Raw genomic sequence first — 26,449 nt, 5'->3', positions numbered from 1 at the left:
ACCCGGCTTGGCATCTCCGAACACGATCATTAACAGACCTATCACGACGGGAGGCGATTCACACCCCAATTCCCTCACCACACTAAACCCCATAACATACAGGAATATGCTCGCATACAATACATACTCTACATACTATCTGCTAACATACATAAGATGCTACGGCCCAGGTCTGGCGTACCCTGTAAGTCGATGCTAGTAACTAAATTAGCCCCTGGTCATTCCAATGCACATCCGGCAATGCACTATGTACACAGTCTTCAATATGCACGCTGCACGCCGCAACATATGTAATGGCCATGGGCCGCATGAAGCGGTGAACAAAATAGAGCATTCGTAAAATCAGAAAAAAGACATGTTTGTGTTGAAGGGTATCATTCTCACTGCCATTGGCTAAGGCACCAAAGCCGGACTTGATACCCCATACTCCGTACAAGCTATCAAATCTAGACTCGTTCCCTTACCTCCAACTTCTCTTGTTCAAGAAGTGCCTTGCATTCCACATTCATCAAGTCACGAACACTCCATACCTACTAGACATGCTGTGACTTGGGCAAGATTCTATCCCTGAACCAGTTTCCCCTACCTCAACTTCCAACAAGGGATACTACCAGAGATCGCGGAGAGTTCAAGGGAACACGTGAACTTGACCCAATCTACTATAAACACCTCTTCAAGTACTTCAGTCGTGGCTAATTATGCTTCATTTTGTCTTCTTATGTGGGCCGACAAACTGTCGCAAACAATCGAATCGACTATCAATACACTTCCCAATTTTCTTCCAAATACTGGCCTTGCATTATTCACCAATGCAGTCATTAACCGCGGGCTTTTCTTCTTCCACGGCCAACATGAACCCTTGCTTTTTGTCCATGAATGTGAACTGTGTCCGTCGGCGTTTTCTCTCAATGGCTGCCTTTGGAATGGCCAGCCTCGCCTCGCCTCGCCTCGTCGAAAATTTGACCATAAACCCTGAACTCCCCAACCGCAAACGCTTGTGCTGTCGCACTCCACCAACGTTTTGGCACGTGTTCGGACGGCAGACTGCCTCTTGATCCAAACTGTGGCAGAAATTCGTTGATGGGAAAAGAAATAGTCAAGTTACAGACAAGTGATAAGGAAAGTGTAATGGCATGCCTCAAAGACACGCAATGCATCCATCTGGGACCTGCTTTTCTTAAACATCCCACTCTTCCTCCTCCTCCTCCTCAGCAGCATCGCCCTTAGTAGTCAATGCCGAGAAAGATCCAAAGGACTGAGAAGGCTGGGAAGTCTTGTTAGGCCCGGTGGGTTGCTTGGGCTGGACGGCGGGGCGGGCCGCAGCCTCGTCGCCAGATCCAGCTGAAGTGGCATTCTTAGCACCCTTCTTGGACTTGGTCTTGACAGTGCTCCAGTCATCATCGTTTTGGAGGAGCTGGATCTGCTCCTCTTCAGAAGGTAGAGACTCCATCCACTTGCGGTCGGTGCTCTTGGGGGCATTGACTGCAGAAGCGGGAGCTTCCTCGTATGTGTCGAGCGGCTGATGAAAGCCATTCGTCTGGGTAGCCTCGGGGGCCTTGGGAGCTCCCTCCTTCCAAGCGGATGACTTGCTCTGGGCAGCAGTGAACTGGGAGCCGTCCTTAGCAGCACGTCCCTCAGCAATGCGAGCGGCGCGGCGTTGCTTCTCCTCAAGAATCTTTCGCTCCTTCTCGGATTCCTCACGAGCAGCCTTGGCCGCCTCGGCCTTCTTACGGTTCTGGCGCTGCTTCTTAGTCTCAACAGGAGCCTCCACCTTGGGGGTCTTCTTGTTCTGCTTTTTGGGCTCGGTGTCGGCCAGACGAAGAACTGTTGGGCGAGCGGGAGCGGTCTCGAGCATGTCGGAAACATCGCCTGCGACTGCGACTGCGGGACCGACCTCGGGTGAGGTTACAGGAGACTGGTCATCGTCGCCGTCGGCACCAGTGGTAGATGACGGAGCCGACTCCTTCTCCTCGGCGGCGCTGGCCACCTTGTTGGCGCGGGATTGTTTGACAGACTTCTCTCGCTGCTTACTAGCATCAGATTTGGCAGCAAACTTGGTGCCTTCCTTGGCCTTCGCCAATTGTCGGGCGAATTCGCGATTGTCGACATTGTCGTCTTTGTCCTTCGCACTACTCGTCCAAGCACTGGTCTCTGATTCAGCCTTGGGCTTCTTGGAAGCTTCCTGTGCCTCTGATGCGAAGGCCTCCTGGCGCTGCTTCTTCTTGCGGTCCTCCTTACGAGTCTCCGCCTGCGGGCTCTTGGCCGGCTTGATCTGAGCCCGCGCTTGGTTTCCAGCCTTCTGGCCCTGAGATAGTTGGTAGAGAGCGTAGGCGACGGCAAAGAGCAGGGCGTAGCCTGCAGTGGTGTAGAGGTAGCCCATGTTATCTGTCGTGATTGAGTGTTGTAGTTGTAAGGGGTGCAAGGCTGAGCGAAGTTGCCTCGAGATTCGTTTCGAGCTTCGGGACGAAGATCGTGGCTCTATCCCAAGTTAAGCGAAATAGGCGTGGGAATTCGAGCACGCCTATCGGTTAACGACAGTTGGCCTCTTGGTCTAACGAACCAAAGCGGGTGGGAGCAACAGCTGTGTACAAAAAGAAGTTGTGGATGAAGCGTTGTGAGGTTGAGCTAGGCAGGGGCAGCTAAGCTGTCGCAATTATAAGGCCAGATTGTCCTAAGCAGTGAGCCAGCCAATCGCTGAGTCGTGAGAGCGTCGATAGTCGTGAGCGAAGAGTTAGGGGGGAATAAAAAGACAGGGAAAAGGAAAAGTTTATAATGTGAATAGATGAGGAAAGGGGTGAGAAATGATGGAAGTCGGTTCAGAAGAAGATTGATGAGTCTGGCGCAAATCACACAGAAGGAGAAGACACCAGGTGGCTTGAAGTCAAGTCAGCCAGTCGTCTTTGGGCTACCTGAGGCGAGGAAGGGTCGCGGGATTGACTGAATTGGTTCCGACTGCAGGGGAGGTAGAGCAATGTTTGGACAGAAAGCACCCGACGCCAAGGCAGTGGGGAGCTTGGGGTTTCGGAGTGGGGAGAAAAGGTAGTCCGTGGGCGGATTGTGGTGAGGAGGTACTTTGACTGGAGAGATTTGGATCGAAACTGATGCAGCCACTGTACTTTTACGGAGAGGCTTTCAATAATGGAAGTCAGCGACTGCCCGTGTTACACGAGGTAAACAGGAGGAGATGGCTACGTTATATTCTTGGGGGCGTTTGGGATTTATCCGTCAAGTTTTGTTGGGAAAAGGCAGCCGGAGAAGAGACGTCGTTCAGTTGTTGGAAGGAGAAAGGACTGGAAGTCTTTACATTGAATTCGCTCCTTCCAACCAACTTCCTGCTTTGGCTGGCTGAGGTGGATGAGACAAACACTAGGTACATATTCATTGATATTATAGCGGAGCCGTCCATTACAATCAAAACCAGGGGCATCCAATCCAATGAATGTTGGGCCTGGGATTGGCTCATTACCACTAAGGGCAGCTTCGATCCTGAATTTCAGTGAGAGGTTTTATCACGAGGTATGTACTTTGCTAGATGATAGGCAGTGAATTACAGCATTTCATTTTCCTAGTATGCTACAAGTCAAATATCTGCGAAGGTCCTTGTTGAAGTGGCTGTACCAGCTTCGAATATACCTAACACATTGTTGGTCACGTGTGTATCGTATTCTCTGGGAGAATGCTCTCCAAATATCAAGGGAAGCATACAATTCATTGAGGAAAGCGGATTGTTTTCGTTGGTCAGACGTACGTGGCTGGGAGGACAAGTTAATCGTGAGTCACTGATAATTGCTCCGAAGTAGGTACATTGCTATTTCTTTACCTATGTTATCCCTGAAGCCTTTAACCTCTTGCTTTGGACTCATTTGATTGGCTGTCGAAGTGATTTTTTAGGTTGCACATACTTCATGCCATCTGCAACTCAAACTGCACTACCCTGCGTCAGGCTCGGATCTCGCAAGTATTCCAACTCTGACATCCGTGTAAGAACAGCGATTTCGCATACTATCGTGCAAGTGCCACAGGAACCCAATAGAAGTAATGCCCATTCATATCTCGCTCAATTGAACAACCAATAGCTCTTGCGAAAAGCTTATCTCAGCAACTAACACCACACCCCACTTGCCCACCTGCCCAAAACCGAAGGAGGGGAAACGCTCATCGGCATAACATGTGTGAACAAGATTCTTACTTTGATCCTCCTGTTTTCAACCTGCAAGGTTTCAATTTTAAGCTGCAAGTACCCGAAGAATTTGATTCCTGGGCCACGGGGCTGTGAGAATAAATCCAAGGTTGATTAGATTCCTCTGCATTCATACTTTCTCAAACTTGTTGAACAAGCTTGAGCTCCTCATCTAAGTCGCCACTGGTTTCTCTGAACATAATCTCCAAATTCGAGAATGGCTCCCAAGCAGAAGATCATTATCGATACCGACCCAGGTAACTGTCATGTGCTTTGAGGCTGGAGCACCTAAATACTAATACTTCAAGGCGTCGATGATATCCTGGCCCTGCTTCTTGCACTCAGTGCCAGACCGGAGGAGCTTGAGGTTCTGATGGTGTCCGTCACATACGGCAATGTCCCCCTCCAAAGGTAAATACACCTTTGAATTCTGTTCACTATCATGAATCAACACTAAAGACTATCTCAGCTGTCTCCGAAACGTTGTTTCTCTCTTCCACGTGCTTGGGAAAGAACTTGAATGGAGGAAGTCCACTGGCAAACCCGAAGGCTTCGGAGCCATGAAGGCAAACAAGCCCATCGTGGCTGTTGGCCCTGACCACCCCCTTTGCGACGAGGAGCTGATGGCGGATTACTTCCGTAAGTACAGTAGCTGCCCAGGTAATCCGTTCGGTTTCCTTTACTAATATGTGAGCTTCCGTAGACGGCATCGATGGCTTGCATAATGTCCATGAGGCTCATCCTGATTTGTCTCCAGCCGAAACCTGGAAAGGCATCTTCAGTGATGGCGCCAACGAAGCCGGAGACTATTCTCCTTTCTTCACGCCATCCAAGGCGCCCTCTCACCACGAGATCCTCCGGATCCTCAAAGAGAACCCCGTGGACACTGTCTCCATCCTTGCAGTTGGCCCTCTTACCAATGTTGCCTTAGCAGCCGCAGAAGATCCCGAGACTTTCCTTCGTGTGAAGGAGCTTGTCGTCATGGGCGGTGCTGTAAATGTCGAGGGAAACTGTACTCCCGTGGCTGAATTCAACTGCTACGCCGATGCTGTTGCTGCTGCTCGGGTTTACGCACTCACCTCCCCCAAGCCGAGCTCCACGATGCCGACTATTCCCCAGGAGCTTTCAACTTTGAAAGCCTACCCAAACAAACTTTCCCGCCAGCTTAAGCTCACACTTTGCCCCCTCGATATTACTACCCCTCACTTGATTGGCAAGAACTACTTCAAGGAGAACATCCAGGCTCACGTCGAAGCTGGCAGCCCACTTGCTCGGTGGGTGTCGCACTTTGTCACTAAATCCTTCAGCAAGATCGAGGATATGGAGGGTGATGAAAACGAGCCCGGGCTTTCGTTGCACGATCCCCTGACGGTATGGTATATGCTGACCCGAGATGATCCTAAGTGGAAGACACCCGAGAAACTGGAGGACATCCGTGTGGAGACAAGCGGTCAATGGACACATGGAATGCATGTCGTTGATCGTAGATTCAGAAAGAAGCCTGCCGAAGCCGCAGTCGCCCTCTCAGAAAACCCCAATGAGGACCCCCATATCTTGACTCTCGATGAGGTCCCTGGCGACGACCACGGTTGGCTGAGTGTCCTCAAGGGTAACCGTCTCAACCGTGTGATCGATTCTCCCGGACATGACATCTTCAAGGAAGTGCTCATGCAGCGCATCTTTGGATAGAGTCCAGGTTGTCGATCTTGCGTCAGCTTAAATAGTCAAATGAATCATCTCCAATTGTTGAAAGCATATACCGTGGCGAAGGCCAAGATGAATTGTCTAAACTCCCTGAACTCGAACGCCTTGTGATCCTATCGATGCCGTGGAAAAGAAGCTTCCCAAACCTCCAGCAGTGGATGCTGTACCCCAAACAGAATAACACGAGAGAAAATGTCGCAGTGCGGACTGCTTTACGATGTTTCGAGTGTGTAGCCTATACGTGCTTTATACCGCCGATTGCTGAACCCTTGACTTCTGTCCAGTTGATGCTGTCGTCGAGCGCCTCATCTACGAGGCCGATTGAGCATACGTTGTCGCCGCGGACGAGGTATAGACCTAAAGGCACTTGAGCGGATGGCTCAGGATCGTCGGGCGTCCGGATAATTCGTTCCACGGCGTTGTTCAAGACCTAAGCACATGCCGTGAGCGTTTGTATAGTCAAAATAAGTAGGAGGGCACTCACCAGATTGGTTGTTTGGTCGCATGCTGCCAGAGTTCCGACAAGAATACGCGAATCGGCTGTCACGATCAGGACTTTCTCTGCGGTCTGTGTTAGCAAGCCGGTGAGGTAGGTAGTAGAGCTTGGGAACGGCGTCGTACTGTTGAGATATCCACCGAGTGTAGCCATGACGTCTGAATCTCCTCAGCGATATCGTGCTTGGGTTCTAAATGTGGTATCAAAGGATATTGGCCAGCTATAGAGGTTGAAGTGCGTTGAAGGGAATTACTGGACTCGTTCAGTGGGTATCAGTTGAAGCTGTTTCGACAATCAATGTGGGTGACTGTGGTGGACTTTTTGGAGGAGCTCACAGAGCATAGGCACTAGGCCTAATCGGGACTGCTTCCGCGACCAAAGCACACGACAAAGCCGCGATGCTGGGTGTTGGCGGCGGATATGTGGTGTTTGTCACGGTTTTCAATACTTGACATTGGGTTGTGCATGTCTCTTGTATTATTATCCAACCTAGGTAACTACTAGGTAGATCGACTTGAACGCCACTTTATCTCCGAGGAACAAACAACTTTGGATTCATGGGAGCAGCAGCCTCTATCCTGTCTGTGCCTCAGGAAGCCACGTAGAAATCGACGAACACGAAAGTCGTAAGAAGCCGCAGCACAAGCAAGATCACAGGTCAACGGCGTGTGTATTTAGTAGCGGGAAACATACCGTAGGTACTCAATACTGAACTACCCCGTGTTACATTTGCTCGCATCACGCTACGAACCAGAAAGTCGACCCTAAAATGAAACCTGGAGATGATGGTATCCAACACTTGAGTACTGACTGCTTCTACATATACATAAGCAGGTTGGATTCAAGAGCACGGCAAGATCGTTCACCAGCGGAGCCACTCCTCACTAACACCGAGAAAGACCGTGTTGAAGCGTTGTCTCTTCCGACAGCCTGTCATTCTAGTGTACGCGAAGAACCGAAACACAAAGAAACAGTGCCTATCTCATCTATTCTAGCGTCACGCACAAAAGTGTCTTCTTCACTGCCCAGGACAAGCCCGAGCAAGTAATGAAAACCGAGCCCATGTAGTGTTCGCGTCACCTGGAGGCAGTGTAATACCAGGGACACTGTGGGCAGAATCATGTGCAAGCACAGAGGAAACTGCCCGAAAGCCAAAAATAGGAATAATCACGATTGATGTCCTTAGACATCTTTCAGAGATTAAACTGAAAAGAACAGATACTACACTTGATCTAAGCCAAAAGGCAAAGAGAGCTAAGGAGAAAAGGAAAAGAAAAAAGCGAAGCTTGAGCGGGACACGACGAGATTTTATAGCGAAGCATTGAAGGCGGTGAGTGGAGCTGATTGGCAGAATTTCTGGGAAGCCTGAGGCTCTGCATTCAGTTTATTCAGTGCAGCGCAGGCAGCAAGCGAGCACTTGGGTCGGGGACGAGCAATGACTGAGGCAGCTAGCTACGTGTACAGGAAGGTTGACAGGATCCAATCTTGAAACCACCTACTAAGGTACCTATGGGTTCGGCCAAAGGAAGAGAACTGGCAGGTATTACTTGTAGAAGCTCGGGGTACTTGGCATATCTTGGTATCCGAAGGGTGTAGTACGAAATGTCCTGAAGGAGCCTCATTATATATTTACTTTTACAATAATAATCATGGTAAAGAAGAAATGGCCTGGGAATGATAGGCCAGACAATAGAGTATGTGGCATCTGGAAAATCGAGAGATTCCTGACCAGTGGGAAAAGGGAAGTCAGACCAATTCAATATACCAACACCACCCACAACCATTCGTGGTTCTCGATCCCTAGGATATCTACAAGAGCACGCAATAATATACATGAAATACAAGTGCTCTCCTTAGCCACAAACACGAGGCATTATGCACGATTTATTTTCAATTCTGTACTTGAATGGGCGTCGTCTGCCGCTATCTATCAACCTCCCCCGAGATATATCCTCGATCATGAGCTAAAAACTAAGTGCAGTAGCAGAGCACGTCTACCACCTACATCCAAACGCCGTATTCTGGGAGCATCCTCCCGAACGCTTACCTGCTCTACCAGATCCAGCCTTTTGCCATGCGTAAATACCTATCAACCTTCTCACGTAAGCGGATGTTAACTCACGAACTAAAGGAAACCTTTAAACGCCTCTTTATCCCGTACTCTACAAATAGTGTATTGCTGTATTGTGTTGCATACGAACCGCAACCTTGGTATCAATCTTCAACTAGTTCTCCCTCCTCATCTTCCGAGAGTTTAGCTCGTTTCTCCGCTCTGTCGCTCTGTTCCTCGCCATCGTCAGGCTCTCTCCGCTTGAGTGGTGACCTCGGAGGTCTTCCGTTCTCGTCATGCCGAGACGGAGAACCCTCATCTCTCTCTGGGTATCGTCCTTCACCATCCTGAGCCGCGCCGTTGACTCTAGAGTTTGCACCAGGGCTGCGACTCGCCCGGTCAACTTCCAAGGGGGTACCGGTCGTTGACGACAACGTGTCTGGTTGGCTCAACAGAGTATCACCGCGTTTTCTGGTGTTCTGGAGATGGAATGCTGGTGATGGCAGCGACGGGTTCTGCTTTCTAAGCGGATTCTCCGTGTAAAACTGGCGCATCACCTCGATAGCATGAGAACAAAGGACCTCGTCACCCTTGAGGAGCTTCCACCAGGGCTCGCCATTGATGTCTTCAATTTGTTGGTTCGCATATATGCTCGCGAAGAAGATGGCGCTGATGGCAACATCTCGAGGTCCTATCAACAGAGGGATCGATGTAAGGCAAGCATCATTGCAGAAAGCCCAGGCCGCTTGCCGCAGATTCTTGTTATGCACAATTCCAAGCTGATCGAGCAACTTAAATAAGTGGTGATAGGGGTTGTCCACCATCAGATCGAAAGTGAGTTGCTCTAGCATGACCTCTTCGTATGTGAGAATACTGTCTCGCCATCGCCAGTACTCTTTGCTCTGCTCATCAATAACGAGCTTGGCGTTCTTTTGTGCAACTTTGGCTACGGCGATAATGATGTCCTTTGTCTTGCGGCAGTTCTCTTCGGTCTTGTTGGCTAGAAAGAGGGCCGTTGCTGCGATGTTCTTGATTGTGGAAGTTAGCATATAGAAAAGAATTGCATGCTGCTCAGTCAAGAACAGTCTTTCACTGCCCCAGAGAGACATTGGAATTGCAAGATCAGGTGGGAGAACTCACGTAATGATGAATTCCACCCTTATCTTGGACCATGTGGCAGCGCATGAAGAACCGATGAAAGAATACTCCAGCTACCCATAGCGTAATCTGAGGGAGATCCAACATGACGCCCGCCTGGTAGATGAAGTTGACGCCCTTGGCCCTGCGCATCCTCTCTTCCGCCGGCGAAAGACCCTCGACTATGCTAGGTGTACTTCGCACTTCGTCCGACGAAAAGTTCCATTGGTTAAGAACAGCTACTGGAGTTTGCGCACCGGATCGGGCTGGTGATTCTTGGGTTTGTCGGGCTTGTAGTCGGGGGGGAGATGTTCGTGTCGAGTGCTGCGGAGGAGTTGGAACTGCTGGAGGAACGGTATCGCGACGCCGGGGAGATCGTGATCTCGAATCGCGCTCAGGTCGAGGGTTTGCAGGTAGGGTCGGGGGTTGATACCCTTCCCTGGGCGGCCTGTAGCGATCGATACTCGCCATGGCCGGTGATCTTGAATCAGGATAACGATACTTGTAGCGCTGATAAGGAAATGGCTCCTAGGAGAGGGTTGCGTGGGTCTGAGAAAGGGGTGCCAATGATTAACGCACGTAGATGCGAAGTTGAAAGTGATGCGAAGTCCAAGTTAGCCGGCACTGCAAGGAACCTGATCTAAAGGAAGTTGGCGTTTGACAGCAGGGGCAACAAACTAGAGCCGAATTCGGGTAGCGTTATCTAATCACAGCACAGGAGGGTGGACACATGATCCTCCAATGGGCGATAGTAACACCCAACTCAACGGATGAAACAATAGGAACTCCCCCCCACTTTGGATGAATGGGAAAAGGCCCGCTTTGGATGATTGTTGGACTATTGGTGCTTGCTTGCCTGGTCATTCTTCGGTTTTTATTTATTCTGGCTACCTATTATTATGAATTTTTGGGGTATCTCACAGTAGCTTTTGTTTGTCTTATTCTACCCAGATCTATTCTTCGTCAGCAATGCCCCGACGCTAGACTCCCTCACCATCATTGCGACCCCATAGTTTGACTGTGCGATCATGGCCTCCACTGACAATCCACTTGCCGTCCCTGCTATAATCGACGCTGGCAACTGGACCTGTATGGCCGCTGAGCGTTTGCACCAGTGTCCAGTCGTCTGCCGAGAAGATCTTGACATTTCTATCAAAACCGCTTGATATGAAGAAGGTGCCCGACTTTTTAGGTAGCTGTGCACCCTTATCATCAACACCAGGTGGAACACCAGTGAGGGGGTCGTCGAGACCTTTGAACCAACGCATATCAGAGACGGCACTGGTGTGCGCACCAATACCGCCTGTCCTTTGCACCTTTCGAACATCCCAACACTTGATCCAACCATCAGCTGAGCCAGATAGTACCCTGTGTCCGTCAGAGCTCCAGTCCAGCGCATGGATGGGTTTTATGTGTCCGTCAAGATGTCCATCCAGGATCATGACGGTACGTCCGGAACGTAAGTCCCAGATTCTACCTATGCTGTCTAGACCAGCACTTGCGAGCAAGGATCCGTCAGTGTTGAAACTGACAGCGTAGACACCTCTTGAGTGACCTTCTTGAAGAAGAACCTCTGCGGTTGTTTCGACATCCCAGAGACGCCACGAAGTATCCTCAGAAGCAGAGGCCAGATAACGTCCAGAGGGATGGAACTCGATACGACATACTCGCTGTGAATGCCCTTCGAGTGTGGACAGGGGAGTATCTTGGTTCAGAGACCATAAATGAATCGAGCCCTCGGCACCGCCTGACGCAAGGTTGACGGCGTCGGGCGAAACGTTGTGTTCTGGCAGGGTAGATCCGGGGAACCAAGATAAGCCGCTAATCTTGCTGGTGTGGCCGCGGAAGGTTGTCTTTTGGTTCAAGCTTGGTATTTCGACCAGCTTGACTTGCCCACCCCAGTTGCCTACAGCGACCAACTCGCCGTTGGGAGATATGCGAGTCATGCTGACATGACGTTCGCCAACCGTCTGACTGCCCTGGAGTTCGAATGCTTGTAATCTCTCCTTGACTTGTTTACGAAACTTGACTTGGGTGCGTAGAGGGATCGTAGATTCGGCTTTCTGAAATTCGACCCTCTTCTTGGCTCGCGGCAGAGAGTACTCAGCAAGCTTTAGTCGCGCCTGTAGAAGTTCAAGCCCACCTCTTGAGTAGAACTCCTCCTCCTGCTCCTCCTCCTGCTCCTGGTCTCCAGCCTCCTCCATCGTAATATCACCATTTTCCAAGCCTGTCATCTCTGCCTGGATGGTAAGAAGCTCCCGTAATCGATCTCGACGATCAACAAGTGCCTCCCCGAATAGAGTGACTGGTTCTCCCATCTCCCGAAGCTTTGCGCGGACTCGAGTATCATCGGTAGGGACTGCTATCGTTGCTGCTAGGCGCTTGCGATTGAATTGGCTGAGGATTGCTGAAGCCTTTTCAGATGGAACACCTGTTCCGCCCATTGGAATATCGTAGTCATGGTCATCGGGGACATCTTCCAGTGCGATTCCTTGGGGCTCGGCGTCCTCGACGTACGCCTGCCGCGATGGGTGCATCATCTTGGCTGGAGATGGCCAAACGCAGGTAGATGATAGCTTCGCTTATGCACGAGCAGTGAAGAGTTTGATGATGGTTGTCGTTGTATAGGAGTTTTTTCTTTTTCTTTTTAAAAGCTGGAATCGAAGGTGCCGAATTTTGTCAATCGAGGGCTGATGCTATGGTTGCAGCCTTGCTGTTTTGCGCGCGATCTTGGATTGGTAGATGTGAAATTTCCCAGACGCGACCTTGGAGCCTCATATTGTGTCGGCAGTTTATTTCGCCGGTGGCCGACGATCGCCTGGGCCTACGTCAACCTGGGAGTTATTTATGCTAAAAATGTATTTAAAAGGAAAAGAATAATAGATCACTAGTGAAAGAATAACGAATGAATACATAAAAAGCCCATACTATGTAATTCTCACAACACATGTTTCATTTTACCCTTCATGTTGTTCTGCCTTTAAAGATTAGTACCTAGTTGGGAGGAGGTTAGTTAGTACTAATGTGCATGCCTCAGTAAGCAGTTAACCAGTCCTATATTCTTCACCCTGGTCTTGGCTGGGTTAGCATCCAACGTTTAAATGGGCCCCCAAAGAATGACAAGCTAAAAGTTTAACGAAGACCAACCATTCGCTTTTTGCGGGATCGATCACCGCATGGCCCAGGCCTGTCAGGTTATTGGTGATGTCAGTGTCTCAAGATTCTCGGTCATCTTTCATGCCTTCTGATGCTGACATGAAGAACAGAATCTGGCAGACGGATCAGAAAGTGTCACGTTCAATGTTTGTTCGCTGCCTCCTGTTGACAGCACGGGGTCAGCCAAGGGAGCAACAAAAGTCCTTGCTCAACAGCCACAAATTAAACAAAAAGGGGCAAATATAATTATGGTTAATGCGACAATGCTTTCACATACTCCTCAAGTCTCACGGTCCATGTCTTATGTTTCGACTCGAGCTAGTGAATTCCGGATTCCAGCAGCCAGGTTCGACAATCTTGATGCAGTGCATCCCCTGAACTTTCATGAGTTGTGCTAGTCCCAGGGGTTATTTTTATGAATAACATCCAAACTTGAGTGGTAGGTAGGTAGTTTGTAACACCCGCCTGACTAGGACCCCCCCGAGCCTTTAATTCCTCCCCGCGTTCCAAGTGGACGCTCGGGCTATGAAGACAAGGGGTTTGATTGAAGGCAGGCGACGGCCCAGCCGATTCCCAAGGCGGGCTGAATCATACATACAGCCAATGCAAGACCGCCTAAAAAAAGCCTAAAAAATCGCGGAGTTACAGCGCACCTGCTGAAATGGGCGCAGGGCTATGGCCACCAAAAAATCCTTGTTTTATTTTTCTTACTTGATTTAATACCAAAAGGACCCGTTCTTTGTCCATTCCCTCTCTCTTCTTCCTCCTCACACCACACTTGGTGAACACCAGTTCAACATACCTACCCACGACACCTATCCGCTGCCAAATGCATATAGCAAAGTCTGCCGTCTTCCGTACTTCTTTCTTCCGATACCAGATGCGTGTCGCGAACTTCTACGAAATCGAGCGTCACTTCGAATCACAGCCCCGCGCAGATCCGGAGCGCCGACGAGGATTCCCTTGAATAGCACGACTATCTGCACTTGTCCACTGTCTGAGCTGGGCGAGTGCTGCGTGGTGTAGTTATCAGAGCATAACCGTGCCGTTCCTAACCCCCCGAGTCCCGGACCACCACTTTAAATACCGCCCACCATGATAAGCCAGGCACCTGCCGCGGTCACTACCGTCCGCGGATTCCAGACTACACCTGCAACTTCGGGCGACGAAGACTCGGACCACGGACACAGCGAGGCCCCTACTCCGCGGCGCAAGACCCCCGGCCGAAACCTCATGGTCAATGATGTCGTGAGCGCTAACTGCAGCCCTACCTTCCGCGCCCATCCCTCGCCCGCCATGTCGGGCATCGCCAAACTGCGAATGCAGATGGAGCCTCTGAGCCTTGATGGAGGGTCGCCATGCCACTCCATGAGTCGTGCTGGAAGTCAACAGGGTCTGGCGCTCGAGTTTCGAAAGCAAATGATCAGCCGTACGCACAGTCGAGAGGATGTTCGCAGCGAGGCTGGTAGCGAGATTTCAGACAGCTCCATTAGTTACGAGGTTAACCTCGAGCACGATTTTGCTAGCGAGAGTGTTCGAGAGCGTAGTGGATATCTCGAAACCCTAGAGGGCGGCCTTGTGCCAAACCGTAAGATGACATCGGAGGACTTTGAACAGCTGCGATGTCTCGGCAAGGGTACCTATGGTACTGTATTGCTCGTCAAGCAACGCGCGACTGGGAGACTCTACGCTCAGAAGCAGTTCAAAAAGGCCTCGCTTGTCGTCCACAAGAAGCTCGTTGAGCAGACCAAGACTGAGCGACAGATTCTTGAGTCCGTCAACAGACATCCATTTGTTGTCAAGCTGTTCTATGCCTTCCAAGACCAAGAGCAGCTATACCTCATTCTTGAATACGGACAGGGCGGTGAGCTCTTCACCCATCTAAACACCGAAAAGATGTTCTCGGAGGATGTGGCAGCATTCTACATGGCGGAGATGCTTCTAGCCATTTCTCACCTGCACAACGATCTCGGCGTGGTCTACCGCGATCTCAAGCCGGAAAACTGCCTTTTGGACGCTGAAGGCCATCTCCTCCTGACTGACTTTGGCCTTTCCAAGGTCTCGGTCGACCAGAATGAGAGCTGCAACTCGATGCTGGGAACTGTCGAGTACATGGCGCCCGAGGTGGTCCTTGGGAAGAAGTATGGAAAGGCAGTCGACTGGTGGTCGTTTGGAGCCCTCGGATACGACCTGATGACTGGAAATCCGCCTTTCCGTGGCCAAAACCACGCCAAGATCCAAGACAACATTGTCAAGCAGAAGCTGGTTCTTCCTTATTTCCTGAGCCCTGATGCCAAAGACCTACTCACCCGACTTCTTCGCAAGGACCCCAGCAAGCGTCTCGGTGCCACGATGCCCAAGGATCTGACGACGATGAAGAAACACCGGTTCTTCCGCAAGATTGACTGGAAGAAGTTGGCGGAGCGCGAGCTTGAGCCACCAATTCAGCCCATGATCACGGACCCTGAGCTAGCCGAGAACTTCGCCCCAGAGTTTACGGAGCTGTCCATCAGCCCGGTGCTACCAAACAAGGAGGCCTGGCCTCGAAGTCTTCCTAAGGATGAGCTCTTTGGAGGATTTAGTTTTGTTGCATCTTCAAGCCTGTTGAATGAAGATCGATTCGCCTCTTTTGCCCACACCTGATTGTGAATACTGTCGGGAGGAGAGAAATTGCGATTATAGAATATAGAGACAGGGGAAGGGGAGTTGATTGAGAGGTATAGGTGTTATTCAAGATGCTTGCGTATTGATTGGTGCGGTTTTTTTGCGTTACCTAGGTACAGAAAGAGCAGCTAGGTACAACAAAGACAGGGCCTCAATGGCCGTTGGAAGGTACTGTAGTATCTGTTAAGTCAGTCTGGTTGTAGATTTCAATAGAGTTTTCGTTTCTATACATGATCCTTGCCATCGACTAGGATGTTGATAACTGCCCGAAACGTGCAAACAGCCGGGGCAAGTGACAAATGATGGATTGGGGCTATGAAGCCTATGATTAGCCCTAGGCTGAGCTGACAGGCTGGTATTTGTTGGGTTGTAAGAGCATGACTGCGGCTTCGTACTTGGACGAGTAATGCCGTTGTCGTGATGATTAGGTTGTCAGTCAAAGAGATGGAGAAATCGACGATGGAAGAACATGATCTCACATAATCGGGAATAACATGCAGAAGGGTGAGATTGAGACACTTGAGCAGGTTTGTCTGAGTACCTTGGCTATTGGTGCCATACGCGTCAACTAAAGTTAGGAATAGATAGCGGCTTCAAAGACTCAGTTATCGGAGGAATAAGTTGCATCGATGGGTGACAACTACAACGCCAACATCTACAAGCTTAAACGAATGCGTCACAGACTGGAGATCGGCGCGATCATCACATCAGGCCACGATAACAGTGACAGACTACATGAATAAATGTTAGAAGTGCATCTGCAACATGAAATGGAGGGCCGCGCAATCATCATGTACGAGGCGTAGACTATTGCATGCCATCGACTGAGACGATACGATCAGACTGCATCTGCGTTTCTTGGCATCATCGACGAAGCTGCTTTGTGATGATCGAATAATCAAATCCTAGCACGAAAAGATAAAGGTGCTTCGCCTTATTCGGAGAGAATTAGAGTAGAGAATAAGCTTTGGTTTGGAGGAGCTGACGTATTCACGAGGCCAGACCCTTGTAGCGTCGTGTTGCAAATTGGGACAATGTCATTGGGCTGAAGCTTGGTTATAGTATCCGTTTTGGGGGTTAGCCGTGGGCCTGGGGGAGCCCGGAGAGTGGGAGAGAATTGTTTATGCGACCTCATCAAACAAAATACGATACTGCCAATGGTAGACTCTGACGTGGACCTCTGAGGCTATTCACACGTTGAAACCTCGGTGCTCCACGTGGGATAACGCTGCTGCCGTGGGATGACTGTCTGATGTCGGATTGACCAATCTACCCGAGAGAGAAGCATAATCAGATCTTTTACCAGATTTGGGCGCCTAGTCAAAGAAGAGAGTCTTCCCGACAGCCCAGATCTCACCTGCGGAGACATCCCTGTAAGGGTCGGCCGCCATTTCCTTCAGTCCTTGCAAGCCTGTCACCACAGCCTTTCTCAGTTGTCGTATGCACTGGCAGTCTGGGCGTCCATCATATGGAGCAGTTGAGCGCGTATTCGAACACCAAGAGGTCTACTGAAACAGAGGAGGCCACTCCCTCTTGTTCGGATAACGGATACAAAGGCACACCATCACACCTTGCCAACGGCGACAGTTTCAGCATCATGATGCCTCGACTGAAAGAAAATGTGCCGTTGACCAATCGTTCGGGCGTCGTGACTGTGCCCTGAAGCCCTTAAGCGGGCAAACTGCCGCCATCTCGGCACTGAATCCCGGGATGGCTTAAGCCTATTCACTGGCGTTGATAGCGTTGATAGCATGGATAGCATGGATAGCTAGCTGTCTGGGCAGTGGCAGTGTGAGTGAAACCTTAACACATTTCATCTCATGCTTGACAAGGATTAACCAGGGCGGATCCGACAAAAGAGCTGACGACAACATCGATCCCTTCTCTTGGGCCAAGCCTTGGGCTCAACTTGCTCAAGGGATCCGTCCGTTTGAGCCAGACTAACTAATGGCGGCACTTGTAATGTCATCTGCCGGGTCCCTTTGGTGGCATTCGACTTCGTAAATCGTCCCGTACCACCGGCACCAGGCTTTGTATCATACAGCACTGCCGTGGCTTTGCGGCGCGTAGCGTCTGTGGCCCAGTGGACGATCGTCTCAATATAGGAATGCCCCCCTGGTCTACGTCCAGTTGTGCTTTCTTTGTGCTTATTATATTTAGTACTTTCGTTGTCCCCCTCATGTAAGATTCCAATCTCCTCACTCGCAGTAAAAATCAATTCCCGTATCTCTTCACTTCATCTGTCTCTATTTCGTTCCCAATAATACCATGAAGTCAACTTTCAGCACACCATTAGCGGTGCTTTGTAAGTCGCTCCCATCAACTCAACGCACCACTCCCTCCCAGCTAACAATTCTGCTTCAGCTGCTGCTGGCAGTGCACTTGCCATCACATCTTCTTTCTGCCCGGACAATGGCGACGTCTGTTTCCGATGGGGTGTCCCTGAGGCTTCTGCCAGCGCGGGATCTGGTAGCTTTTACTTCCAGATCAAGGCACCAACATCCGCACAATGGGCAGGACTAGGCACTGGATCCCAAATGGCCGGATCCGACATGTTCATCATTTACCAAGACGGCAACGGCAATGTCACCCTGAGCCCAAGGAGAGGTGTCGGAGAGGTAATGCCCAATTACGCCAAGCGAAGCGGACTCGAGCTCCTCGACGGTTCTGGAATCAAGGACAATCAGATGATCGCCAACATTCGATGCAACAACTGTATTGACCTTAGTCTAAAGGGCACGAGCTCGTGGATTGCAGCTTGGAAGAATGGAAATTCCCTGGATTCGACAAGCATGGAGGAGCGCATCTCTGAGCACGACAAGCACGTGGACTTCAGTGTTGACCTTGCCAAAGCCACAATGAGCTCTGACAGCAACCCATTCACCGACAGCAACGAAAACACCAACTCGAACTCTGGTTCTAGCTCTGGCGGTGCCGTGACACAGAACGGAAGTGGCAGTAGCCCCAGCAAGACTGTTCTGCGAGCTCACGGTATCATCATGTCGATTGTCTTCATTGCTGGATATCCTCTGGGTGCAATCCTTATGCCCATGCTTGGAAAGTGGCTCATCCACGCGGGCTGGCAAGTTGTCATGTTGCTCCTCATGTGGGCTGGATTTGGCCTTGGATACGTATATGCTCGTGATGGTGGCTACGTAAGTTCTCCCCTGCGATGCGCTCGCATCGGAACCTGTCTACCTAGTCTATCAGTACTAACATGAGACTTTAGTGGGGAAAACAAGCTCACACAAGAATGGGCACTGCTGTCTGTGCCTTGATGACCCTGCAGCCTGTCCTTGGTTACATGCACCATCGGTACTTTGTGAGCCACCGCAAGCGAGGAGTTGTCAGCCATGTTCACGTCTGGTTCGGTCGAGCCCTCATCATCGTCGGTATCGTCAACGGAGGCCTTGGCCTTCAGCTTGCCAACTCATCCACTGCGTACATCATCGCATACTCCGTCATTGCCGGTATCGCTGCCATCCTCTACCTGGCTGCTGCCTTTATTGGTGAGAGGCGAAGGAACGCTTCTCGTGCCAAGCAAATCTCTCCACAGATGTCTCAGGAGGAGGCACGATAAACTGTCTCGTCAACCTAAAAGAGGAGTAATATGGCGGAACTGTAATGCTTAGAAGGTGTTTCGGATATCGGGACTCGTGAATTGTGATACCATAGATTTTCGGCCCATCGGGACTGGATCTGATAATTGGCAAGATGTTTTAACTGCGATGTCAATCGTTCTCTTCTTTTTCTTCTTTGTTACCTTGGAAATCCTTTTTTAACTTAGCATATACCATATCAATAAACTTGATGAAAGGATTCGATCAAACATTTTTGTTGGCCGTTGTGTTGTACAACCTGGTTAGCATGAACTTTGGAAGCTGTTGCTTCTTTATATTTGAATATAGCAAATTGCGACAACTGGAAAGACCTGGAAGGAGTGTGGCAGTAAGCAAGACTCTACCAGTCTACAGTAGTTGGATGTTTTCTCTCGAACCAGTTGAGCATTGAAATCCATACTGACTGATCTCCGTGTAAGTGAATAGCCCGAGCAGGGAGAGCCCCATGCAACATATATTGATCGATCCTGGCCAATCACACTTCTCTAATGTCACGTGTGATCGATCCGTGATGCTCCGGCAGCTGCCCAACCTGAGGCACCAACTCCACGATAGCAAGGCCGAACCGCTCTAACCGGGGGCGAAGACGCATGGTCCAGTGCAACCTCTCACGATTTTTCCCCCCAAAACCCTCAATCGACCTCGCCCTCGATCTCGCCCTCGCCCATCTCCCCCGGAGTTACCCCTTCAATTGAGCCACCACCAGCCATTCAAAATGCTCATTCAACTCTCCAGGGCTTCGGTGAGAGAAAAAGTCAGGCCTAGGCGATGAAAAAATACTCATGGTTTTATAGCGCGCTCGCTCCGCTGTTGCGGCTGTTTCTCGTGTCGCCAGACCCAATGCCGTTCAGGTGAGGGGCTTCATTGCTCCCACTGTCTCCCGGAAAGGTAAGACTCTATCTACGCTGCTCTATGCTTCTCGGTCAATGCCTTTGGGTGTCGCGAATACATCGTCTCGACCACCTATTTCTCCCGGTCGGATCTGTCCCTCTAGACCCGAATCTGCACTCCACCCAAGCTCCGACGTCGCCAAACAACCAGCATCAAATGCTAGATATCAATCCGGGTTCGAACTCCGTTTGGATATATTATCTAGCGTCTCTCATCAAAATTGACCAGCCGTTATCCGATCAGCTCAAATATGATCTAGCCGAGTCAACGTCCACTTGCTGACATCATACCTTCACAGCCGACTTCGTCCAAGAGCTTTATCTCAAGGAGCTCAAGGCCTACAAGATCCCCGCCGTCAAGGAGTCCGATGCTGAGGGCAACGTCCAGACCTTCAACGTCCCCAAGACACCTGCCTCCCCAGAGGAGACCGACCTCGCCGGCAACCTGAAGGAGTACGAGAGCATGGCCGTTGAGATTGAGGGCCAGGACAGCTCTGCCCAGTCTGGCACCCCCGAGGTTGCTGACTGGCTTGAGGCCGAGGAGGAGGATGAGCCTCATCACTAAAGCGTTTTTCTTAACCTTTGGGAGCACATAGACTACCCTGACCGCGGCACATTTTTGGGTGTCATTTCTCACCGCCTAGCGCCGCCGTTTCATGGGATAGCAAAAAGAAGGCGGTTGACATCAACTCAACCCCCGAGAAGAAGAGCCGGAGCGATCAAGGAGAAAGAAGAAGCAGAAGCAAGTGGATTGGGGACAAGAATCCTGTGTACATTTTCCTAAAAACCAGCCCTTTTTTCTGGGTGCTTGTAGGAGCTAATTGCGAAATGCGAACGACAAATGAAGCACAAGCAACTTGTTTTAACGATCATTCCTAAGTGACTCTATATATATTTTATTGCGTGTAGAACCTCGAAACCATATGTCTATCTCCTGACGATAACTGATTAACCGTGCCTCTACGTCTCAAGCTGCCGGCCCAACTTTGCGGGGCATATGCGGATTAGCCTTGCATGCCTTCTAACATCGATGATGTACCCATGACTTCAACTTCCCTCGAATACTGTCATATAATCCAATACCATGCATCGTTCATCCCTCAAGCTATGTTGCACTAGCTCTTGGCTGGCTATCGACGTCAGGTGGCAATCAACGTCATCGACAGCCACAAGACGGACAAGGCTGGTAGGCTAGGCTCGAACTCTTCCATAGGCTACTCTGTCCAACAAGGACAAGTTTAGCATAAAACGAGAGAGGCCGATTTCCCTTCCGGGACCTTTCAAGAATAGCTGTGGCATTCTCATTTCATTACTCATATGGCCCTCCTGTTACTGCTGGGAATCAAACTAAGGGAAAATGGCCCTCAACGGAGGGATCGACCAAAATAGACTTGATCCTCCTATTTTTTGTCTCTCGTTCTCTCTCTTCTCATTTTCCACAACCATAAAACGCCATCAGTCCCGTACAGTTCGAGGATCAATGCAATGCAATACCAGCCGACCTCGATGCATATAATTCCACAAATTAGACATCCGTAACCCACATGCAAAACTGGGTAAGAAGAGGTGAGGTTTTTTAGTTTTGCGAAATATTACTTTTTGCTTTCTGTATGACACGTAGAGATAGATCAATCTCCAGCATGGTTGAAACGCCGTGGAGCTTGACTTGAATAATACTGCGCAGGAAAAAGGAGTTGCCGCATTATACGTCAAAGTGAGAACCACCCACCATGTGCTCATCATGTCCAGTCTTCACGATCCCGCTCATCCGGTTTGCCTTCCTGAGGTCAATGTCGTCGAGATTGTCCCAATCGTCGTTATCGCGGTTCCTGTGATGTTGTCCATCATCCATATCTTCATCAACGAGTCCTGCTCTGTCTCGCATATGATCATCTAATGCGCTTTCGTCAACAAACGTGAAGCCTTGGAAATTGGCCTGAACGGAAGGAGAAAGAGGAGTTGAAGCGGCATAGCCTCGGGCCAACGCAGCAGCACGTTCGTTCAGAGAGCCATTCTGATCCAGCGCGGTCGTGAATTCGGGATCGAAGTATGAGACGTCTGTCTCAGACTTCAATTTGGGTTTGAAAGGTGGAGTGATAAGCTTCTTGGAGAGAAGAGTCCAATCGACATCGGCAAAGAAGGGGTGTCTCTTCAGCTCCTCGGCGTCGTCGGTCGCACCTAGTCTGTGCTTGGGGTTTCTATTGAGGAGTCCCTTGACGAAATTCCTTCCTTCCTGAGAGAGGGTATCTCGAGGAAACCTCACCTTACCGAAAGCAATATTCTTATACATTTGCTGCGTATCTTCGGCATAGAATGGGCTCCAGCCGCAGCACATCTCAAAGACCAAAACTCCAAGCGACCAGAAGTCCACCATCTTGGTGTAGCCAGATTCGTCGAGCAAAACCTCGGGCGCAAGGTATTCGGTTGTTCCACAGAAAGTGTTGGTAGTGTCATTCTTTGTGAGATTGGCCTTGGAAAGACCAAAGTCACAAAGGGCGATATGTCCGTTAGCATCCAAGAGGATATTCTCTGGCTTCAGATCCCGGTATACAATGTCATTATGATGAAGGTGCTGAATGGCCAAGATCAGTTCGGCGATGTAGAACTTGGCTCGCTTCTCGTCAAACCGACCCTCTTTCTGTAGATGCCAAAACAGCTCACCCCCAGACATATAATCAGTAACGAGATAAAGTTCTGATGGTGTCTGGAAAGAGAACTTGAGACCAACGATGAAAGGGGAGTCGGACATGGCGGTCCGAACCAGGATATTTCGTTCTCCCACGGTATGGGCAACTTCCTTCTTTTGCACAATAACCTTCTTCTGCAGAACCTTCATGGCGTAAATGCGCTGAGTATCCTTTTTTCGCACTTGATACACCTGACCGAAAGTGCCCTTGCCGATGAGTTTCAGAATCTCGAAATCAGTGGGGCCAAATTGCTTCCTCTCTGCTCTGTGGTAGATGGCCTCGAGGAAGATCTCACCGGTTGGCGCATTTTCTGCCATGGTATCAGCATGGCCCTGCAGCTGGAACCAGCCCTGGACGGTGGCACCGGGATCCTTGCTGGCCTGAAAATCAACATGGCCCAGAAATTCATCACCCGTTGCCCCATGATCATAAACCGAGACGTCAACCAGCATATCATAGTCCACAACATCGCTACTCATTGTCAGTAATGAATCGCAGACACAACTGTCCACAGAAGGCAACTTACAACTCGGCTTCGGCATCCCATTTTGGGTTGGTGAATGTAAGCTGACCTCCGGATCGGTTACGGAACGAGCCGTAGTCATTGATGCTAGTGTTGCTACTTTGCCTGCTCCTCATGGGAATAGCCAAGGGACGCCCAGAGTCACTGCCTGATCGCTGGATAGGGATACCAGCAGCTGCCGGAGGTGGCTCAACACTAAGGTTATCGTCCTCATCGATGTGGTGGGGACCCCCAGAAATGAGCTCACTACGCTGGAACACCACAACAACATAAGGGTCCCGACTCTTCCTAAGCCCACGAGCTTCATTGATCTTGATTGTTAGCTTTCCCTTGGCGGCAGGCGCCTGGGCACCGGCAGAACTCCTTGGAGTCTGAGTACCGCTGACTTCAGCACCGTCATGACTGGCCCTCCCGGAGGATGGGGCTCTATCGGAGCCAGATGGTCGAGCAGCCGACATTGCTCGAGTAGGAGTCGAGTTGCCGCTCTTGAACGTCATACGAGTTAGCTCCTTGAGTCCATTAAGAAAATGCCACTTGCCGGGGGCAGCAGCTGAACAGGCGCCTGAACTTGTACTGGGCTCAGGATGCGAAGGAATAATGGAGTCTGTGGCAGGTGCTGCGTTTTTGGAGGAGTCAAGTTCAGGCAGTGATGGGTCATTGGAAGTTTGAAAGTGGGTGGTGGTGAATGGTGAGGCTGTGGGTTTCTTGAATTGTGACTGTTGTGTAAGAGACTTTTGCTCGACGGCAGCCCTGCCATGCACCCCTGAGTCTGCAGAAATCATGTCCTGGGAGATAGAACCCCCCGAAGACGAGGGCTGAGAAGTGGGTGGGGTTGGATAGGGGTCCGAAAGGTTATGCTCATCCCGCTCAGTGGTACTTGGCATAGAACCAGGACGCTCATGTTGAAGAAGCGAACGATCCAAAGCCGAGGACTCACAGCGGCGAGGAGAGCCTTCGGTGTGTGCCTGCAACTGCAAGCCGGCTGGTGGAGTGGGCACAACTGGAATTCGGTCTAGAGTGGTATCACTCTGTGACGAATCGGGATCTGACGAAGGCGTAGAAGGGTATTTACGAACCTGGCCGAAGTAGCTCATGATTCCTGGTAAGCGTTTGTCCTGTAGATCGGGTTGAGGTGTAGCTACACCGGATCGAGGAGTTTCGAGACCAATGTGATCGGCGCCATCCTCGTCCGCCGCAGACCTGACGTTTTTGTTAATAACCCCATGCATTTTTGTAAAAGATTTCCAGTGAGTGAATAAATGCTTCTACGCCGAAGCAGCGGCGCGGGGGAAAAAACAAAGTGGGAACACTAGTTCATGACGGTTGCCAAGCGCGTCGACTAACTAGAGGGTAAACAGGGCAAAGGCCGAGAGGGACCACCGGAGGAGATGAGATGGGCAACAACAGAAGAGGTGGACTCTGACGATGCGACTATGACGAGAAAAACACGGAATGGGAAGGTCTTTGGAACTCTTGGTAGCCAGTGGTGTGTTCGCGCCGGTGTGGATGCGGAAGAAGCGCCAGGACCAGCGAGCGAGCAGTAGAGATTAGGATGGGATGCGAGGCCTTGCCGAGAGCGGCCGTGTAAGACGAACAGTGAAGGGACCAAGTGGAGAGGCCCAGTACTTGAATCAGAGTGGAAGAAAGGACGATGACGAGATCAATTCTTTCCCGCGAGTAAAACTTCGCTTTGCGGCCGGGGTCGGGCTTGTCCAAAAAGCTTCCTTTTCTCTGAGGACTTTTGCCCAAAATTATTTGGACCGGGAGCAAAACGTGGAAAACTGAAGCTGATAGCGGGGCCGAACGCAGGGACTGACTCCGAGGCTGGGCAGCCTTTGGATTGGGCCCCATCACAGTTGGAGCGAGTCAGACCTTGAGCTTGCAAAGTTGCAACATGGTCCTGGTGAGGAAGGAAAAAAACAAAGCAACTAAACGACGACCTGTCTCTTGCAGGGGAATGCGAATGCCACAGTAGCGATTGATTGCTCATGTGCTTTTTTGTTCGCTTAGAACAGGCTGTATCCAATTTTGAAGGCTGCAAAACGTATTTTGAGACAGCGGCGGCGAATGCTCGGTTCCACTGCGATGGCGAACTGAAGTCCAGTGAACGGCAACACCCTGATTGGTGTTTGCAAGCTTCTGTTATAATGTCGTGTTTCCCATGGTTCCCAGGCTTTGCCAACAATATCAGGGCAAAGGCTCGACCGCTGTTATGGGGAATCCATGCTCTGGCAGCCAACGCAAAGGCGAGACGTCGTCCTGCAGTGCGGTTACAGGGCAGCTGTCCACTAGATAGAGCCCAACAAGGCCCAATAGTGGGATGCGGTCCTGCGTGAACAGCTGTAGATGCCAGCAGCGGTTCCATTTCCATGTGAGGTGATGTGGGTTCCCGGCAGGCGGTGTTGTAGAACAAGGGATCCAATGGCAGCTCTGGCTGGAACAGGCGTCGCTGAAGCTACTGAGCTCGAGTGCTGCAAGTCCGTCATCGTCGCCACCACCGACTGACTACGCCTGGTGAGGGGCATGGCAGCACCACGTCGCTGGAGGTCAGGATATCGATCTCGAGTCCCCCCCCCCGCCATTAAAAAAAACATGATGCAAAGGGCACCAAATGGTTATAGCAAGAACACGCAGGAGGAAAAACAAGGCAAAACAGTAGCTTCAAAAGACGACAGAGAAAAACATTATTGACGAACCTAGACATCATTGCTTGAGTTGCTCTTCGTAGCAGATCAAAACCTCCTCCCGCATTGGAAGTCTCAGTGCCCGTCATGGCTGGCGGCGAGGAGCTTTATTAAAGCTGCCGCGGCTTAAAAACAGGGCCGAATTGTTGCGGCGGAGGAAGAGAGGGGCGAAGCGGGTATATTGCGTGAGGTGAATCGTATAACGTTGTCGGATTGGGTGTCGGTGGCCCCAGGATCGTTGCTCGGGTCGATGGTAGGATGAAGTCGTGATAAGAAACGATACTCAAGAGCAGCCGACGGAAGATATGATGGTTATTGTTGAGAAAAGGGAGAGGGGAAAGATTGAGATGGCGCGAGCAGAAGAAGCGATGGAGATGATAATTAGACGTCTTTTTTGGGGCAAGGTTAAAGGTGAGGTGGGCGTGGGTGACCTGGCGCGGGCTTTGGGGGTGTTGAAGTTAGTACAGTGCGCAAGACGAAGGGGAGGTTGGTGTACTTCACAAGCCGCAGCAACTTTGTGTTTTCTTTTCAACTTGAGATTCGAGTACCTATTCAAACCTAGATTCAGACAAGCCAAAAGCACACAATTTAGCCCTTGAGGGGGCTCGGTAGCCGTTGAGAGATGCTGTAGAGCTCTGAGATACTTGTATGGAGAGAG

The 26,449-nt window shown here is 50.5% G+C and overlaps 9 protein-coding genes across 9 annotated transcripts; 4 read left to right on the top strand and 5 right to left on the bottom strand.

Annotated features, from left to right (window-relative positions):
- Nucleotides 1–1,177: 1,177 nt before the first annotated feature.
- FMAN_01117 (uncharacterized protein) lies at nt 1,178–2,380 on the bottom strand (the record flags this gene model as incomplete). The annotated part of the gene is made up of 1 exon (XM_041831141.1): nt 1,178–2,380. The coding sequence occupies one exon, from the start codon at nt 2,378–2,380 to the stop codon at nt 1,178–1,180; it is 1,203 nt and encodes a 400-aa protein (XP_041676452.1).
- A 2,017-nt stretch (nt 2,381–4,397) lies between these two features.
- FMAN_01116 (uncharacterized protein) lies at nt 4,398–5,869 on the top strand (the record flags this gene model as incomplete). The annotated part of the gene is made up of 4 exons (XM_041831130.1): nt 4,398–4,437; nt 4,489–4,591; nt 4,650–4,819; nt 4,884–5,869. 4 exons carry the CDS (start codon nt 4,398–4,400, stop codon nt 5,867–5,869), a joined length of 1,299 nt encoding a protein of 432 aa, XP_041676451.1.
- A 250-nt stretch (nt 5,870–6,119) lies between these two features.
- Nucleotides 6,120–6,533, bottom strand: FMAN_01115 (uncharacterized protein; the record flags this gene model as incomplete). Its single annotated transcript, XM_041831119.1, has 3 exons — nt 6,120–6,314; nt 6,369–6,445; nt 6,506–6,533. 3 exons carry the CDS (start codon nt 6,531–6,533, stop codon nt 6,120–6,122), a joined length of 300 nt encoding a protein of 99 aa, XP_041676450.1.
- Nucleotides 6,534–8,594: 2,061 nt separating this feature from the next.
- FMAN_01114 (uncharacterized protein) lies at nt 8,595–10,038 on the bottom strand (the record flags this gene model as incomplete). The annotated part of the gene is made up of 2 exons (XM_041831108.1): nt 8,595–9,458; nt 9,571–10,038. The coding sequence occupies 2 exons, from the start codon at nt 10,036–10,038 to the stop codon at nt 8,595–8,597; spliced, it is 1,332 nt and encodes a 443-aa protein (XP_041676449.1).
- Nucleotides 10,039–10,547: 509 nt separating this feature from the next.
- FMAN_01113 (uncharacterized protein) lies at nt 10,548–12,107 on the bottom strand (the record flags this gene model as incomplete). The annotated part of the gene is made up of 1 exon (XM_041831097.1): nt 10,548–12,107. One exon carries the CDS (start codon nt 12,105–12,107, stop codon nt 10,548–10,550), a length of 1,560 nt encoding a protein of 519 aa, XP_041676448.1.
- A 1,711-nt stretch (nt 12,108–13,818) lies between these two features.
- On the top strand, nt 13,819–15,366 carry FMAN_01112 (putative protein kinase; the record flags this gene model as incomplete). Its single annotated transcript, XM_041831086.1, has 1 exon — nt 13,819–15,366. The coding sequence occupies one exon, from the start codon at nt 13,819–13,821 to the stop codon at nt 15,364–15,366; it is 1,548 nt and encodes a 515-aa protein (XP_041676447.1).
- Nucleotides 15,367–17,655: 2,289 nt separating this feature from the next.
- On the top strand, nt 17,656–18,967 carry FMAN_01111 (uncharacterized protein; the record flags this gene model as incomplete). Its single annotated transcript, XM_041831075.1, has 3 exons — nt 17,656–17,692; nt 17,752–18,542; nt 18,617–18,967. 3 exons carry the CDS (start codon nt 17,656–17,658, stop codon nt 18,965–18,967), a joined length of 1,179 nt encoding a protein of 392 aa, XP_041676446.1.
- A 755-nt stretch (nt 18,968–19,722) lies between these two features.
- On the top strand, nt 19,723–20,462 carry FMAN_01110 (uncharacterized protein; the record flags this gene model as incomplete). The annotated part of the gene is made up of 3 exons (XM_041831064.1): nt 19,723–19,749; nt 19,802–19,895; nt 20,197–20,462. The coding sequence occupies 3 exons, from the start codon at nt 19,723–19,725 to the stop codon at nt 20,460–20,462; spliced, it is 387 nt and encodes a 128-aa protein (XP_041676445.1).
- Nucleotides 20,463–21,599: 1,137 nt separating this feature from the next.
- On the bottom strand, nt 21,600–25,880 carry FMAN_01109 (putative protein kinase sck1, cAMP-dependent; the record flags this gene model as incomplete). Its single annotated transcript, XM_041831052.1, has 4 exons — nt 21,600–23,055; nt 23,111–23,592; nt 24,184–24,307; nt 25,804–25,880. The coding sequence occupies 4 exons, from the start codon at nt 25,878–25,880 to the stop codon at nt 21,600–21,602; spliced, it is 2,139 nt and encodes a 712-aa protein (XP_041676444.1).
- Nucleotides 25,881–26,449: the final 569 nt, after the last annotated feature.

This window comes from Fusarium mangiferae, assembly GCF_900044065.1.
Source record: "Fusarium mangiferae strain MRC7560 genome assembly, contig: FMAN_scaffold001, whole genome shotgun sequence".
Taxonomy (NCBI): domain Eukaryota; kingdom Fungi; phylum Ascomycota; class Sordariomycetes; order Hypocreales; family Nectriaceae; genus Fusarium; species Fusarium mangiferae.
This window is presented reverse-complemented; position numbering and strand designations above follow the sequence as displayed.